Source organism: Parasteatoda tepidariorum, chromosome 11, assembly GCF_982258835.1.
Source record: "Parasteatoda tepidariorum strain Cologne lab strain chromosome 11, Ptep-v5.0, whole genome shotgun sequence".
Lineage (NCBI taxonomy): Eukaryota > Metazoa > Arthropoda > Arachnida > Araneae > Theridiidae > Parasteatoda > Parasteatoda tepidariorum.
In genome coordinates, this window is record NC_141765.1 from 43920212 (window position 1) to 43937379 (window position 17168).

At 27.6% G+C, this 17168-nt stretch overlaps 1 protein-coding gene across 3 annotated transcripts in view; it reads left to right on the forward strand.

Annotated features, from left to right (window-relative positions):
- LOC107457068 (MOB kinase activator-like 2) overlaps positions 1–17168 on the forward strand; it is a 227045-nt gene that overhangs the window by 154519 nt on the left and 55358 nt on the right. The window contains exon 1 of one of the 3 annotated variants that reach the window (XM_016075115.4): positions 8651–8886. The exons of the other annotated variants lie outside the window; for them this stretch is intronic. Coding sequence (XP_015930601.1) covers positions 8741–8886 — 146 coding nt within the window. The 5' untranslated portion in view covers positions 8651–8740. Of the gene's footprint in view, positions 1–8650; positions 8887–17168 lie in introns of those variants that run through there. 3 annotated transcript variants of the gene reach the window in all.

Sequence of the window (17168 nt, forward strand, 5' to 3'; positions counted from 1 at the left end):
GCTTATGGTGTTTATGTACTTTTTTTTTCTCAATTTTTTTTTCTCATTTGTTTTCCAGAGGGAAAGAAATGTTCTTTTTTTTAAAAAAAAATTTAGGAAAGAATTGACAATTTTGTTCAAATAAATAAATAAAAATTAAAAAAATAAGTCTGAACTAATTGTTTTGATTAACTGTAAAATCAGATACAAGTTCTTACTCTATTTTAGTGCTTTTACTTAGTTTATATAGTAAAGATATTATTAATGACATTGATTAGTTTTTTAATTTATTTATTTAAGCTAATGTGTATAATATATTATGTATATAAATATACGAAGGAGGAATTATATTTGCAAAATTCCTAAATTGTTTATTGCTCTTATTTGTTTTTGTTATTTCAAAGTTAGCAAATTAAACACAGGATATTTAATCGACTATTTAGAAAAATTTAAACTTTAACACACTTCTATTTTCGAAAGATTTATAACTTAATTGCAAAAGTCGCAATATGCACTAGTTCCAATGAGGTGAACCGAGTTCAAATCTCAGCAATGGCAGATCGATTCGAATTCCGCACCCGGCTAGCACCGACCACAGTGCTGACGTAATATATCCTCAGTGGTAGATGGATCATGGGTTAGAGTCCCCTTGCCGTCAGGCCTACCATGGGTTGTTTTTGTGGTTTTCTCCACCATGTAAAGCAAATGCGGGTTAGTTCCATCTTAAAGTCCTCTACGAAGGTAAATTTCTCATAAGACTAGATCCAGGAGTTCCCTTGTTTTCTGAATTGAGTTCAAAATTACAAGGCTGCGGAGTTGAACATTAGTAATCGTAAACCCCAAAAATTGGGTCGGCTGTTCATCGACAGTTATAAGACTAAATAAAAACTAAAATATGCACTAGTTCATTACCTCTGGGGATAGTGATCCAGGAGTTCCCTTGTCTTCTGTCTTCTAGATTGGGTTCGAAATCGCAAGGTTACGGAGTTGAACATTGTTAGTCGTAAACTAGACTCAAATTTGGGTCGGAGCCATGGCGGCTCAAAAGATAGAGCGCTCGCTTCCAAATGAGGTAACTCGGGTTCGAATCCCATCGATGGCTGGTCGATTTGAATTCCACACCAACTACAGTGTTGACTTAAAATATCCTCAGTGCTAGACGGATCATGGGTTAGAGTCCCCTTGGTGTCAGGGTAACCGTTGGAGATTGTCGTGGTTTTCCTCTCCATGTAAAGCAAATAGGGGTTAGTTCCATCCAGATGTCCTCCACGAAGGAAAGTTTCTCTAAATACTTGATCCAGGAGTTCCCTTGTCTTCTGGATTGGGTTCAAAATCTCAAGGCTACGGAGTCTAACTTTGGATGTCGTAAACTCAAAATTATGTCGGCTGTTTAGTAACGGTTATAAAATAAAATAAAATATATAAGATGTTATCTTTATCTAATATTTTTTAAAAACTAAAATAAGCCTTATCTTATTGTTGAAAGTGTAACTAATAAAAATGAAGCACTCTTTCCCGATTCGAAGGACTTTTAGTAACTCAATTCGCAATCAATAAAGTTTAGCTGTAAAGTTAATTAACCTTCTTTTGTTTACTATGAATGCCGCCTTGCTTTCTGATGAAGAGGACTATTTTATTTCAACTGTAGATCCGCCCCTATAGGTTCATTAAACTTGAATAAAAGACTTTCTTCCTACTTTATGATTTCAACAGCTTTATTTGATTCCGGTCTCCATTTTCGGGATTTTGAATAATAATAGATTGAGAATCCTTGGATGTCACTAAGAAATAGGCACAATTGGTAAAACAGTAATGAATTTTACTTGCTGTCTTCAAAAAAGGTAAATAAATAGCACGTGAAATATTAAAACTCAGTGAAAATCAAAAGTTCAAGTTTTTATTAAGAATATAAACTTTCTTGAATTTTTATATCACGCCGTATCTCGCTTAATTGAGGTTTGATTTAAAATTTACACTTTGAAATCAAACTACAAATTTAATAAATGTGTTGTTAAATATTTTAGTCTCAGTATTAGATTTGCACTTGTAAAAATCTCTTATCACATTCACGTAAAATCTGCTCTAACTTCGGAACACGTTCAAAAAACGGATTATCTCACTTAATTGAAATCTGGCGCTTTCAACAAATCTGCTGTTAGCCATCAAAAGTTAATTGCTCAGTTCCTGGCCAGAAAAACATAATTTCCATTCCTCTGAACCTTATTTTATTTCTTAAAATTTGAGAACTTGTTCATAAGAACTATGAATATTTATTTGTTAAAAAATAATTCGTAAATTAACTCAATAAGTAATTTTTTTTTTAAATCTATGATATATGATGCAAATTATGAAACTAATAATTGGAGCTTTCGACATTATCTGACAGCTTGTGTTATTTGACATTGAGATATTTTTTTCCCCCCTCTCTCTCTATAGCTAGGTTGTTCATTTCGATTATTGCCATCTAGTGTGCAATTTTAAATAAATAATTCTAATACATAAATCCAAAAATTTATGGTAAATTTTATTTAACAATAAAAATATGCGTTATAGTAAGGTAATGCTATTAACTATTACAATTTTGTGTAGTCCGATATTTAGTTACCAATTTTGCAATATTCTGGTTAGCTTCACGCAATCATGTTTAAATTGCACTAAAAGTTAATTTTCTTGTTGTTAGAGCCTTGAATTGCTGTGAGTAATAAATTATAAACAATTATTTAATTCTGTAAATCCGAGTAATATTTTATTTAAGTATAATACAATGATTGTGTCCTGCTATATCCATTAGAAAATCTGGTCATGTATTTATCACAGATGTATTTTTCTAAATAAGTTATGTAGGTCTAAATAATATATATATTTTTAATAATCAAAAAAACTTGCTTATCACATATTTTTATTCACATATTTTGCATATTTTTAAATGTGTAAAGACAAATCTTAAATAAAAAGTATAATTTTTTGAAAAAAAAAGCACGAGATTTTGAACTTGTTTTATGTATGTTCAATGAAATAGTCATAATTAAGCCTTCAATCTTTTTTAAACTTTAAATATTGTTAATCTTTGAATTAATTTCCCTATAACTTATTTATATTTTCTATCTAATAATTATTTCCTTTGTGAAAGTAAATTTTTTTTCATTGCGAAAATATATTTAGATCTTTATAATACGTTGAACACCAATTGCAAGTTTTTGATGAAATATACCATATTTTATCAGTTGGTTTCATTCAATACTGCAGAAACGCAAATAATTGCTCTTTCTAGATAAGAAAATCAGCTTTCAATCAAAATAAATCTCTTAGTTGAGTTTGAGAGCAGGTAATTCAATTAAGTATTTTTTTCGGGTAAAAACTTTTAATGTATCATGATAAAATTATGAACATTTTGATAGCATATCATAACTACCTCATATCTATGTATTTTGGAAACCTATTCGTGCCTTTTAAATGTTACTTTTACATCAGCGTTACTCGAATTTTAATATTTCGTTTAATCCGTAAAATAATCAACTATGTTCTTTTTCAAATGGGTCATAAAAGAAAACCAATTTAAATTAATTTTTTTTCAAAATAAAATCAGGGATTTTTTAAGAATGATGTTTTGTTTATAAAATACATTTGAGTCCAGGTAAATAACCTTATTCATTAAAAATTAGTAATGAAGTAGGGGAATTTTTTATTTTTTTAGTGCATTAAAAATCGCATTTTCTAAGACTTGCTAGAGTTCTTTCCTTGTATATTCAATCATTTGTAAATCTTCTCATTGATCTTTCCCTACATAGTTTTTTATTTTATTTATATATATAAATATTTTACTTTGGTTTCTTAGAATTGCGTCCCTTGTAAAAGTAGGACCGTAGAAAACGTTTTATCAATAAAAGAAAAAGTCCGAATATCTTTATTGAAAAATATTAATTTTATAAATCTCCTCCAATGGCAAATACTTGAATAAAATATCAACTTACACAAGTATAAGGCGCTGCTAGACTTTTTCGATAACTGCTAAATTCTAATTATTGCAACTGAAATTCTAACTAATTGTGCACTAAATGATTCTTAGTCTGAATATAGTGCGCAAAGTTTCATATGAACAATACTCAAAAATAAATAAAATAAAACATAAACTGATGTCCTTAAATAACTTTTGTTTTATTGATTGAATTTTCACTTTCTGAGACTCAATATTAGTGGTTTAAGAGGGTATGCTCATATATACTAATTAATTAGTGCATACGATATTTTAAGTTACGAAATCACAGACAAAAACGTATTTTCTCTGAATAAACATACTTTTTTTTCGCCGGATTTGGATTTCTGATTCCCAAAATATGGTCTCAATAGTTCAGTCAGAAAAGCGGTCCAAATTTTGAACCCCTTAATGTTAATTTTACTTTTTCTGAATTTCACCATGTTTCGGAAACTTTTTAAGCGAATTTAAAAGTTTTTGCACACAATTATAAAATTCGTTTACCTAAAGATAATTCCATGTATAAAATAAACTTAAGTGGATATTTACTTAGATGCAAAAAATTTAAAATTACAAATAATTACAAAAAATAATTTTTAATAAACATTAATTTTTTATTACTTTATTTAAGTCAAAAAATCTTTGAATTGCAAAGTATACAAATTTTGCATCATTTTGAATGGCAAAATACAAAATTTGAGCGAAATCGTTCGACTAGTTTCTGAGAAGTCGAATTTAAAAAATATACTTTTTTCAAAATTCCATTTCTCAGAAACTATTCGATCGATTTCGCTTGAATTTTGTTAAATATCGTCTGCTCTATTTAATTAAGATATTTGAAGCCACCCCCGCGAACCATTAAGATTGAGTCCTAAAATGTGAAGATCCGATCATTAGATCAAATGTTATTCAGGTTCGTCCGTTTCTTATTTTGCACCCTGTTTATAGCCTTTCTCAAAAAGGGGAAAAAAAAAGAAAAATTATATATTTGAAAAACTAAAAGCTTTTAATTCTTTTTAGTTTTCATTTGCTTTATAATGTAGTTTTGCTATGTGATATAATATTTTCGATAGCACAAACAATTGAAATGTTTCAATGTTTTGCTATTGCATAAGTAAAAATATTAGTTTAATAATTAGAAAAACCATACCTTGCATAATTTTAGTAAGCTAATGATCAGTAAAGCAATATAGCATTAGAAACGGTTTATAGCTTTCTGAAATATTTGCGCTATTATCTCATATCTCTCAAATAGCTCTGGTGACTGAAACAGTATGAGCAGTATGCAGCTCCTTTTAGACAAACTTAACATTGAACTTTATTTTTTCATAAATTGAAAAAATTAAAAACTTTTTTTTTCAAGCGTTGAGTTGCTTTGAACCTGCATTGATTTACGTTTAATGAGGAAATAATGTTTTTACCAGAGTCGCGTAAAAGAAAATAAAATTAAATATTTTTTAAATTCTTAATTTAGGGTTTGTTTTGGAACTTAAGTCTGCTCTGCTAGCTCCAAATATCTAAGATAACCTTTTCGGTCGTGAATATAAAAAAGAAGTTAGATAAATTAGAAGTTAGATCTTCAACGTGTTTATTTGAGTTTTTTTTATTTTTTTTTATTTGGTCGGGGTGAGTGTCTCTTTGTTGATTCCAAAAATTCAGGGTTCAAAGCTTTCTATCTTTTGATTGATTTGAAAAAAAAAATGAAAACTTTAAAATAAAGTGGATGGTTCAAAAGAATTTAAAAGCTATTAAATAAAAATAATAAAAAGGTTTGTCACTAGAAGTTCAACCGAAACGTTTTTCCTTATCTTTCGTCTTGGGTGTTCATTAGTCTACTGAACTGTGCGTTTAACTTTAAAAAAAAATCCTTATTTCCTGCAACATTTATTTGATAATTAATTATCAGCTTCAGCAAATAATTATTTTTAGTACTAAGCTGTAATTTTAGTTTAAAAATTGTAGGAAGGAGGCAAAAAAAACTTAAGTCTGGGAGAATCTCAAACTTTTCTTTAATTTTATAATTCAGTTTGCATTGTATATTTATATAAAAGAGCAGAATACTCTTCATTATGTAATTAAGAAAAAAATGATTGTTCTTAAAGTTTTATTGCTTGTTTTAATTTTATTTTTAAATATTGTCATCATATAATTTAATTTCCATCTTCGGAATAATATTTTTCGTTTTTTTTTTAAAAAAAATATTTTGGAACTACTACTTTATTTTCAAACTACAAAGATATAAATTTATTATTATATTTTTTATTATTGGTGTCCTCCCGGACCCCTTTTGTTATTTCTGGGGGGATCACGTCATCATGGATGGTCATCACATTTCACACTGCAGAACGCTTCGTGGGAGTTCCTTGGTCGAGCGTTGTTGGGAGGCTCGAGACCGAATGAGACAATGACTTTTTTTTTGTTCATGTCTTTTTTCCCCTTTATGTCAAGTTCTCTGCCATTGGAAATAAAATTAAAAAAAGAATATATATTTTTTTTATTTATTTTTAAAATTTAGTTTCGAGGATGTTTACTAAATTAAAATAAACTAATATATGTTAGGTGTTTTATTGCTTTAATTTTTTTGAAATCTGCACAGTTTTTGATAAAATTATAAGTAATTATTTGCGCAAATAGTATTTTTTAAGAGTTGCTTTCAAGATGGGAACATAAAGAAGAAAGAAAAACCAATGAGCAAGTCATAAATTCATGTTGACGTAGACATTTAATGTGTAATTCAAGGACCTTGGTAACTTATTGCAGATATATTGTGTCAAAAACAATTTATAATTTCTTTAAGTGATAGGTAAATAATTTAAAAAAAAAATGATCTTCCAAACATACTTGCAACTACATATATGCATAATATAAATGAATTTAATATGAATTAATTCAGATAAAAATCTAAATCCATTTAAAGAAGTTTCAAAGTATCTCTATATTGTAGGCAATGAATAAGGTTTATTTCTATGCATTTAGTCATAATTTAGTAAGATGAAAAGAATCAATAGGTAACTGAAGATTAATTTTACCATATTCACTGTAGTTTCCATGTACTAATCTTATTATAAATTTATAAGAATAAAATTCTGTTGATAAAGACATTTTAAAATCAGGATTAAAGATGCAATCATTTGTGATATTTTTTTAACTATAGTTTTTAGGAAAATGAGTGTAATTAATTTTTCTTCCGTAATTAAGTTAAAAGCAATCTGAAGAAATGCCAGGCTATCGATTAGTTTGATTGCCAAGAGTTTCAAGATAAAATACAATTCACTCAAAATTTTATGTTATTTGATTTAAAAAATTATTTTTCTTCTGAATTTGAAAAGCCAATTACAGTTTTTTTTTTTCCTGCTTGGAGTCGTGGTGGCTCAGGGGATAGAGCTGTCTCCTCCCACTGAGGTGAACCGGATTCGAATCCCAGCGATGGCTGGGCAATGCGAATTCCGCACCCGGCTCTCACCGATCAAAATATCCTCAGTGGTAGATGCATGTTAGTTCTACAAAAAAGCCCTCCACGTAGGCAAGTTTCTCCCAATACTTGACCCAGGAAGGAGTTTCTTTGTTTTCTGGATTAAGTTCAAAATTACAAGGCTACGGAGTTGAACATTGGTAGTTGTAAACTCAAAAATTGGGCAGACTGTTGAACGACGGTTATAAAATATAAAATCTCTTGCCTCAAACAACAGCAATAGCAAATGCATGCTAAATTTCAATTATATGTTTGCATTATTTGTAAACTAATAAGTATTTTATTGATGTCCTGAATTTATTCAAAAAAATAAAAATAAATCTAGAAACTAAATTATGAGGATTGAGAAAATTTTTAAAAATAAACATATAATAATTATTAATTTTATATAAAAATAGTCTGGCCAAAAAAAAATGTACATGTCTTGTAGAGTTGAAATTAATGGCATGTGTAGCTATTTTGTTATTAAAAAAAGTTTCCATACCCGAGTTTGATTTTCACTTGGAATTTTTTTTAACGTGCCCAAAATGTATATTGTTCTTTGTTTTTCCCCCCTCTCTTCTACCTACTCGAGTATTCTTTACGCAACGTTCAGTGATAATAAAACACGGTAGCTTTCCTTACGCAACAGAGACATAAAATTTCGTCGGTTAAGAGTAACTTCCATTAGAACTTTTATTTTTTTCATGTAACTGGCTTTTATTTGGTTTTAAGTTTATTGAATAAGTTCATAAAAATGATAACCTCTTAAAGACTCACGAGCCAGTTGACGTTTGCACGTGTCACTCTCGTTTACTTATTCCAACACCTTAGTACACCTCGCCAAGATTTACTCAAGTTTCTAATGTCGCAATTCAGCAGCAAACCATTTTTTTAAAAATAAAAATAAGTAAATAAATAAAATTTTCCCCGGTAAGCAGTGTCGTGAAACGATTCGAAGAATTGTGAAAAAAGTTCAATGAAAAAGTTCAAATTCCGAACGTTCCTTTTTTATTAATTTTATAATTGATTTTTTCTCACTATCTTCTCAGAGCTACTTCCTTAACATTTGATAGTTAAAAACGATGGGAAAGTATTGTGATCGATTGAAAAAAAAATTTTTTTTGTTTTTTTTCCTTCATTGAAAAAATTAGTTTTAACACTAGAATAGCAAGTTCTTTCTGCGTCACGGGCATTTATCTTCGATGAGATCGATTGGAAGGTACGTTGCTAGCCCAACTAGATAACATAGTCCTGGCGACCAGAATTTGCCGGCCCTTAGTAGTTGTTTTTTTACTGTGCGCTTTTATTTTGGGTTTTAACTTACTATTTCATCGATGACATTCGATACACGACTAAAACGAAGGAGCAATGGGTCATGGACTAACCGCGTTTCGCCTACTCGAGATTCTAAGAAACTGTCAACATCATTAAGGGAATTTTCTATGATGACTGTCGTAGATGCTGTACGAAGTATTGTCAGGTAGGTGTACCTTTCTTTTTTTTTTTGTTTCTTGAAAGTACAGGCAGTATTGCACCTATACTGAAAAATATTTGTTTTGAGGCGTAAAGCGATTCTTTCTTATATATATCTTGTTGTTTTCTTTATATTAATTGTCTTTTTACTTGTTTGCTTTTTAAATGCTTCATGATATGTAAACAAGTTTTTTTTAAGAATTTGTTTTTTATCTTCAAGTCTTAATTTATTTTCTGGATTTCAGGAACAATTTTATTTTCTTACTATTTAATTTTTCTCCTTTTTTTTTATTTCTTTACTATATATCTATACTTTTGTTTGATAATGTTTTTCAGAATTCAAATTTCTCTCACAATTCTAAATTTATTTAACACTGATTTACTTTCACAACAATAGTAAAAGAATACGGCTTCAGTGGTCATATTTTTACTTTTATTTCCTTCGTTTTCTTTATTGCTATAATTACTTTCACAACGAAATTTTGAGCTGATCTTAAAAAATTTGTTCACTGTTACAGACAAAAGGAATATTCTAAAGAATTTTTTTTTCAAATCTCTAAATATTAAGCAATAAACAGCGTTGAAGTACACAGAGCACACAATTAACTGTATCAAATTCAGTATGAGCGTTTTTTTCCCCTTAATTTTTTCGATATTTTTTACTGTTACTATTATCCCATTTTCTACTTTTATCTTACATATCATTCATCTAGGACAGTTTGGTAAAAATTATTTGCTATATTCCTAAATTCTCTTGTCAATTATATATATTATATATTGCTAAACTACAAATGTTTAGCGTTTGGTTTTCGAATTAGAAACACGCGATAGTAACTATATTTTATGAAAATATAACTCTGTTTGTTAGTAAACTACAAAAACGTAGATGAAGATATCACTTTTTAAACTTAATTAAAGTTAAATCTCTTAAGATTTATTACTTGACATTTTTTAATTGTTCTTCTCATAGAAATAAAAAAAAAATTATGAATGAATTATATTTTCGTATTTTAATAAAAATGTGATGAAATATACAATATATTAAGTTCAACCAATGTCTTTGTCGTTTATCTTTCGTTGTTTTCTCTGAGCTATATCCCAAATTCTTTATTATAACCATTAGACGTGCATAAGAAATAATGTATACGCTATTACATAAGAAGGATGATATTTGCAATGCTTTGTAGTACCGACTGTTTTAAAGATATGTCAGGAAAAAATATTTGATTAGTAGCGATTTCTTGTCGGCGAAGCTATGCCTGTTATTAAATGAAAATCTATTAAGAATTCGAACTTTTTATCTAGCTTTTGTGATTTTTAATTTAACTTTTTGAATCAGGTCGATACACTATGATTCATATATCGCATTGATGTAACCGCTCATATACACTGCCGCAGTATAATCTAATTTCGTAATTTACCTCTATATAATTAACTGTTTTTTTTTTTTCTCAAAAGAAAATCTGGTAGTATTTTGTGCGTGTGTAAAGCGTTCTGAACTTGCTTTAATTGCTTTAAATTATCCAGAAAAAAAATTTTTTTAAACATCTTCAATATGTATGGGGAAGTGTTTTTATTTTTTCTTTGCATTTTTTTTTTAATTCTCTCTATATTTTTTATTTTATTTTTATTTTTACAGAAATCAAGTTTATGCGCAATTTCGCAACATTTATTTACCTGTGAAATGTAATTTCCTTTGCAATTTATATACTAATATTATTTCTGTTCTAAGGCATATGTCAATGCATGCATATGTTTTAGAGCCTATGTCAATGTATGCATATATTCTAGAGCATATATTAGGCAAATTTTGCAGATTATATTCCATATTCTTAAAATTAATTTGCTCACTATAATTATTATATATAAATTCAGCGGTGACAAAACTTTATTCTAAAAAGTTGAGGCGTATTTTATTTATTTATTTATTTTACTTATTTATTTATTTTACTTATTTATTATTATTATTATTTTTTTTGCGTTACAAAAATTATAAGGTTTTGAGATGATTAACCGAGTTTTAAAATGATTGAGATTTTTATTCTTCAGTAAATATGTAAGATATTTTAAAAATATTTTGGTAATTTTTGAAAATTCAGTATGAGTTGCTTTTCATCTAATAATATTTTGATAATTTTTCATTAGAGCAATATTTTGACAATTTTTCAACATAGCAATATTTTGATAATTTTTGAAAATTCAGTGTAAGTTGTTTTTCATCTAACATAACCATCAATAGTAATTTAAAATTAAATATTATAAAGATTCACGGCAGTTTTTAATTTATAAAATAGTATGGATATCCACTGTGTTATGCAAAAGCTTCCTGCTAGTTTAGGAATTATAATTTCTTTTACTTTTTGGTTGTTTATACATAAAGCTTTGAAATGATGCATAAAACTTTTAAAAGATACATATAAAAAGTGGGCTGTTTTGACAACAATATTCTCGTAATTTTATTGAAAAATAATTTTTAAAAATTTCAAAACTTTGAAATTTTAAACATTAGCATTATTTTTTAGTTCTTGCTATATTATGAGTTTTCGTTTTTAGTAATATGTATATAGTTTTGCAACTATTCTTTTGTACTCGTAATCGTTTTAAAAATGATATTGTTTCTTTCTTTTAATTATATTAATAACGGAAAATTTTATATCAGTTTAAATGAGGACATTGCATAAAACAAAAATTTAAAAAAATCTTTCACTTAAAACCACATACACCGAGGGAGAGGGACCAATATTGGAATGTCAAAATTTTTTGATGTTGGTTCTAGAATGGATTTTAATATTAGGCATTAACATTTCTATATAGGGGATATTGGTTGAATAATGGGTATAAAATATTAGGTTCTATATAGGGCTGATATTGGAATAACATCGTCCCTCGTTACCCATATTGAGTCAAGATTAATTAATATTGGTCCTAATGAGGGTTGGTTGTTTTGCTGCTAGGGTATGTATTTTATTCATTTTAAAATTGAAAATTTAAATATTAACTAACTTAAAACATAGTTTTGTTAAATTCGATTAAAATAATAACTCGTAATTTTTTTTAATTAATAAACCTAAATATTAACTAACTTAAAACATAGCTTTGTTAAATTCGATTAAAATAATAACTCGCAATTTTTTTTAATTAATTAACTTAAATATTAACTAACTTAAAACATAGCTTTGTTAAATTCGATTTAAATAATAACTCGTAATTTTTTTAAATTAATAAACTTAAATATTAACTAACTTAAAACATAGCTTTGTTAAATTCGATTAAAATAATAACTCGCAATTTTTTTAAATTAATAAACTTAAATATTAACTAACTTAAAACATAGCTTTGTTAAATTCGATTAAAATAATAACTCGTAATTTTTATTTTTTTAAACTTTTAACCATGTAAATCCTGTTTCCTTGCCTAGCGTACTAGATATTGATAATTTTAAAACAAATAAGAGATTTCTATTCCAGAAATTAAATTTTAACTTTAAAAGAAAAGTTAGCACGTTTAAACACGTTTTTCAAAACTACGTGCGAAATAACTGGACCCCTTGCTTTTCTTCATCTTTGTAGTGAAATGCTTTTGCGTAGTGATTTATGGTTTAAATGCGTTTCCACATCTCACATTCTGGAAGTCATTTTTGCACTTTTGTTACAATATATATTTTGCAAATGTAGATATGGTAAAGGAATTGGTGCAAATATTTTATCTATCGTCGCTTTTCCCGAACATAATTTCGGTTTCGCTTAAGATTGCCTAGAGTTAACGTTCTGGTACCACAGGAAGGAAGGAAGAAAACTACTTTACCTAAAAAACTTGTGAAACACGATTTATGCTTCAATTTTTCATGATGTGACAAAGTTTTCGTGCCTTAAATTTGTTGCAGTTTTTTTTTTTTTTCATCTTTCCTTTTATATCTGTTGACGTTTATCTAAAATAAAATTTTGTTCTCTTTATATTTTTAGTTTCCATAAACTTTAACGACATTTTTTTATATTCAATCTTTAATGTGTTCTGTCATCATTTTAGTATAATTTTAAAGTAGTTTTTAAGCATTTCTTTCCTTTCTTTCTTCTTTATTTTATTTTAATTTTAACTAGCACGTGTTCTTAGATTTGGTTGTTAAGAAACTAAATACATTTTATATTCGGTACATGTTTCGTGAATTTATTTATTATCATGAAATTCTGGATTATTTGTAACTGTTATTATATCTCAGTGTTATTATCAGTGAAGAGCTGTACAAAAACAAAATTACAACACAAAATAAAGAACAATACTTATTTTTGAAAAACAATTTTTCCAATTGCATCGCTGACTTATAACTGAACTATTTTAATATCTTGCGATTGATGCTTTTGTTAATTTCTCTTCAATTAACATTTAAAAACGATTCCATATTTAAATTTTCGTGAAAATAATTTTAATTATGTTGCGAAATATGCTTGCGACGTTATTATTTTATTCATTGTAGGAATTCCGGTAATTTAGTTCAAATGCTCTTAAGGTAATAAAAATAAATCTTTTTTCATTTTTAAAATGAGCAAATAAATTTTCTTTTCTTATTTTTTACAGTTCTGTAGAACTTTATTTTTCAGTTGTTTATTTTGCACTCAAGTTTTTTAATTTTATTAAGGTTCTATAAATTTCCCCTGAAACATTTAAAAACGCTAAATTCAAGTTGTACCAACTTGAATTTTGGAGAATTCCATGTTTAAAGTAGGATATTAAGTCATTGTTCAGAATATAATGTGTTGGGCTGTACTTTTTCCCACATATCTTTTTCAAGTTCTCGCATCAAATCTGCTTTCTTAATTTAATTTTTTAAAATCTATAATAGAACTTGCTTTATACATATAACAATTTTTCTCTTTTCGAAGATTTAATAGTTTTACACTTTGGAAGATTGTTTTGTTAAATAAAAATTTTTTAAATCATATAATTTAAAAATAACATTGAATTATTTATTCTAGGTGCTTAAAAACCGTTAAAATAATTATTATGCTAACCCTTCATGTTTTAATGACCTTGCATTTTTTATGGGTAAGATTGCTTAAAAACTGCATGTACTTTCACAAGTTGGTTTATCTAAATATGAATTAGATTACAATCGGTGTATTCTTTTCCACATTTTTTGACGGATTGTTCCAAGGTTCATTATTTTCTAATTTGAATGCAATGGTGATACAGATTTGGTTATCATTTTTTTTTCATTGGCCTTTAAAAACCAGACTTTATACCGATACATCTTTTTTTGTTTAATTTTATTTTATTTGATTTGTCACTTGTTTGTTTGTCAAGTTAAAAAGGCCAAACATGTAACTTTTGTTATCAGTCTTTAAGTTGGCAAACAGTGACGATATCAAAAAGGAGGGTTGATAAATTTACCTGTGTATTGAAGAGAGTGAAAACACAATTTTTGATACCTTTTATTTATTGCTGATCGATATGGTAACGACTCGTGGTCGATAACACCCCCATATATCGATCACAGACGATATCTTTCTTCTACCTTATTTTATATTTGTTTTTCCTTTTCTTTTTTTAGTTTTTATGCGGGTTTAGTTTTATTTGTATATTTTAGATATCGTCTCGAGCTCTTAACCATTTTTTTTTCTGCTGTAATTTTTCAAAATAATTTACTTTCGAAATGTCACTTGTTTTTGCGTAACTGATCGATTCTGTGTAGTTTCATTTGTTTTAGGAATGTTCTTAAATTGCTTTTATTCGATTCAGCGAATGAAAAAAAGACTAAAATAATTGAATCACTATTTAAATCGTGTTTTCAAATGTTATTAGAGGAGAAAACAACATTCAAAATGCATATAATAATATTTTGAAATATTTTTTTCGATATTAACTCCAACGATTAAGATTTTGATATTGCTTTCTTGGAAAGGTCAAGAACATTAAAGGTTGTCATTCTAAAGTAAAAACTATAAATGCAAAATCTTGTCTTTTATCTTTAGAGCAAATATTTTTTTAATAAACTATTGCATTATTAAACGTATATTTGAAACGAATTGAATTTGAAAGCTTTTAAAATATACTGTAATACTAAAATATTTTTATTGCACATTATTTTTAATGTTATTATTTTTCTTATTAGATGACAAAAAAAATCATTTTTTAAGAACAAAACAGGTTTACACGTAGTAGTATCGGTTAAGATAGTAGTACTTAAAATATTCTCATACTAGAATATTTCAAACCTTGGCCAAAGAATACCTAAAGTGTTCACGCCAAGTTTCAAACACTGGAACCAAATTCCTCGTTATTATCCTGGTATTCGATATTTCAATAAGTATGAAAAATTCTAAATTTGGCTAAATTGATTGAATATTCTACGTAGGGAATGCTGTATGATTATGTTTGCGGAAAATTTTATGTTTTGTCGGTTTTATTCTGTTTCATTTCCAAGTTTTTCTAAGTAACTCAAAATTGGTTGCAAAATTGGTGTTTTATTTTAATTTTTACCAGTTATTTTAATTTTTTAAAATTTAAGCCAGGATAATGCAGCATTGGAGTAAATATTTAAATATTAAAAAATTAGATCTCAAGCTATTTTTATTTTAATTGAAACGGTGGCTTTTCTCCATATTGACGTTTTGCGCCATTTTAAGAATTAAAAAGGACGGCTCTGACTAAAGATAGGCTAAACTTGATCTAACAGTCATGTTGCAAACTCACAGCCGAAAATAGCATATTATTCGGTAAATAACATCATTTCATGCGACACAAAGTCTTTTAAAAACAGCCTTAACTTTACGGTCGTTAGGATAATCGTAGATTTAAATTTACTTGCTGTTACTTTGTTTCAAAGCACGCAAAGACTTATTAAAATGTTAAAGAAATTAAAAATTATCACCGCCAGGAAGTTAGTCAAAATACGTAAATTCCTTGCTGCTCAAACTATATTGAATTTTGGAAATTTACACCAACAAGCTATTTCCTAATTTATACGATTTAGTTATCAGATATTAAAGACTTGGGCCAACGTATATTTGCGAAAAATTGTTTAATATTCTTAATACACGCATGCATTTAAATATATATGTATATAATTTATTTCGTACATAATTAATATGTGATATATATATTATGAGCATAATAAAATACAAATATTGTCCGAACTGATATGATCTTAATTCATTTAATTTTGCATTTTCAGGAACTAATCTCCTAGTATCGATGATTTGGTAAATTCAAATGCTACAATATTTAATTATCGACTGCTTAAATTTTTGTTTGTTTCAAACTGTTCATTTTCATTTTAGGCATAACCAACCTAACAGTTACTAAACCTTTAAAAACCTAAGCGCGTACTTTTGTTTTATTTGTTATATTATTTTTTAAATCTTCACTACACAGGCTTATATGAACATTAAAAAAGTGCTTTTAGCATAAAAATCCCACAATCAGAGTAAAAGTAAAAATTTTTCACCTTTTTATATTTTTAAAATTATTGGTTGGCCACTTTTGTGATGTACCACACAAATGTAACGCTTATTTCATTTAATGAAAAATTCCACCAAAAAGATGATTAAGTACCTATATTTGAATCATTAACCCACTATGTTATCAGTTAGGTTCAAAACTTAGAGGTTACTGAATTGAGGCACGTGTTATGCAATCTATTTTGTTATTTAGATAAATTAACTAAATGTAGTAAATTGAACAGAAGGAATATTTTGATATGGTAATACATGGAACAAAAACAATGTTATGTAATGATAAAAATTTCAAGACTATTTTAATATGTTTATAATAATTATTAAAACATAATCCCATTATACTTGAAAAAAAAATCTCTCTTTCTCTGCACGTGATTCAAAGGCGACCTTGTCGAATTTACAGCTGTATAAAGTGAACATTTAAATATACTTCTAAGAAAACAGCCGTTAAATTTGTTCAATAATTGACATCGAAGCACCTGCTACGTTTGTATATTTCCAATACAAATCAAAATTTTGATAGACAACTCCACATTTTTTATCTGTTTTTATTGTATCGTTCCCTGTGATGGCTTGCCGATCCTTTACGTCGTATAAGGACATATTAATAAATCATGAGTAAGGTGCTCTGCAGTCGTTTGCTCGAAATAGTGATCGAATTTATTTCTGTATCCATTTATTTCGTGATCTGCATGACGTGTGCAAATTGCATAAATGGTGCCCTTCAAATTTTGTCCGCTTTATTAAATTAAACACGGCCGTTTGAAATCGGGGTAGAGGAAGGGTGTGATGATCCGATCATTTATAAAGCGCAGATGTCTCTTGGGTCAACGTTACT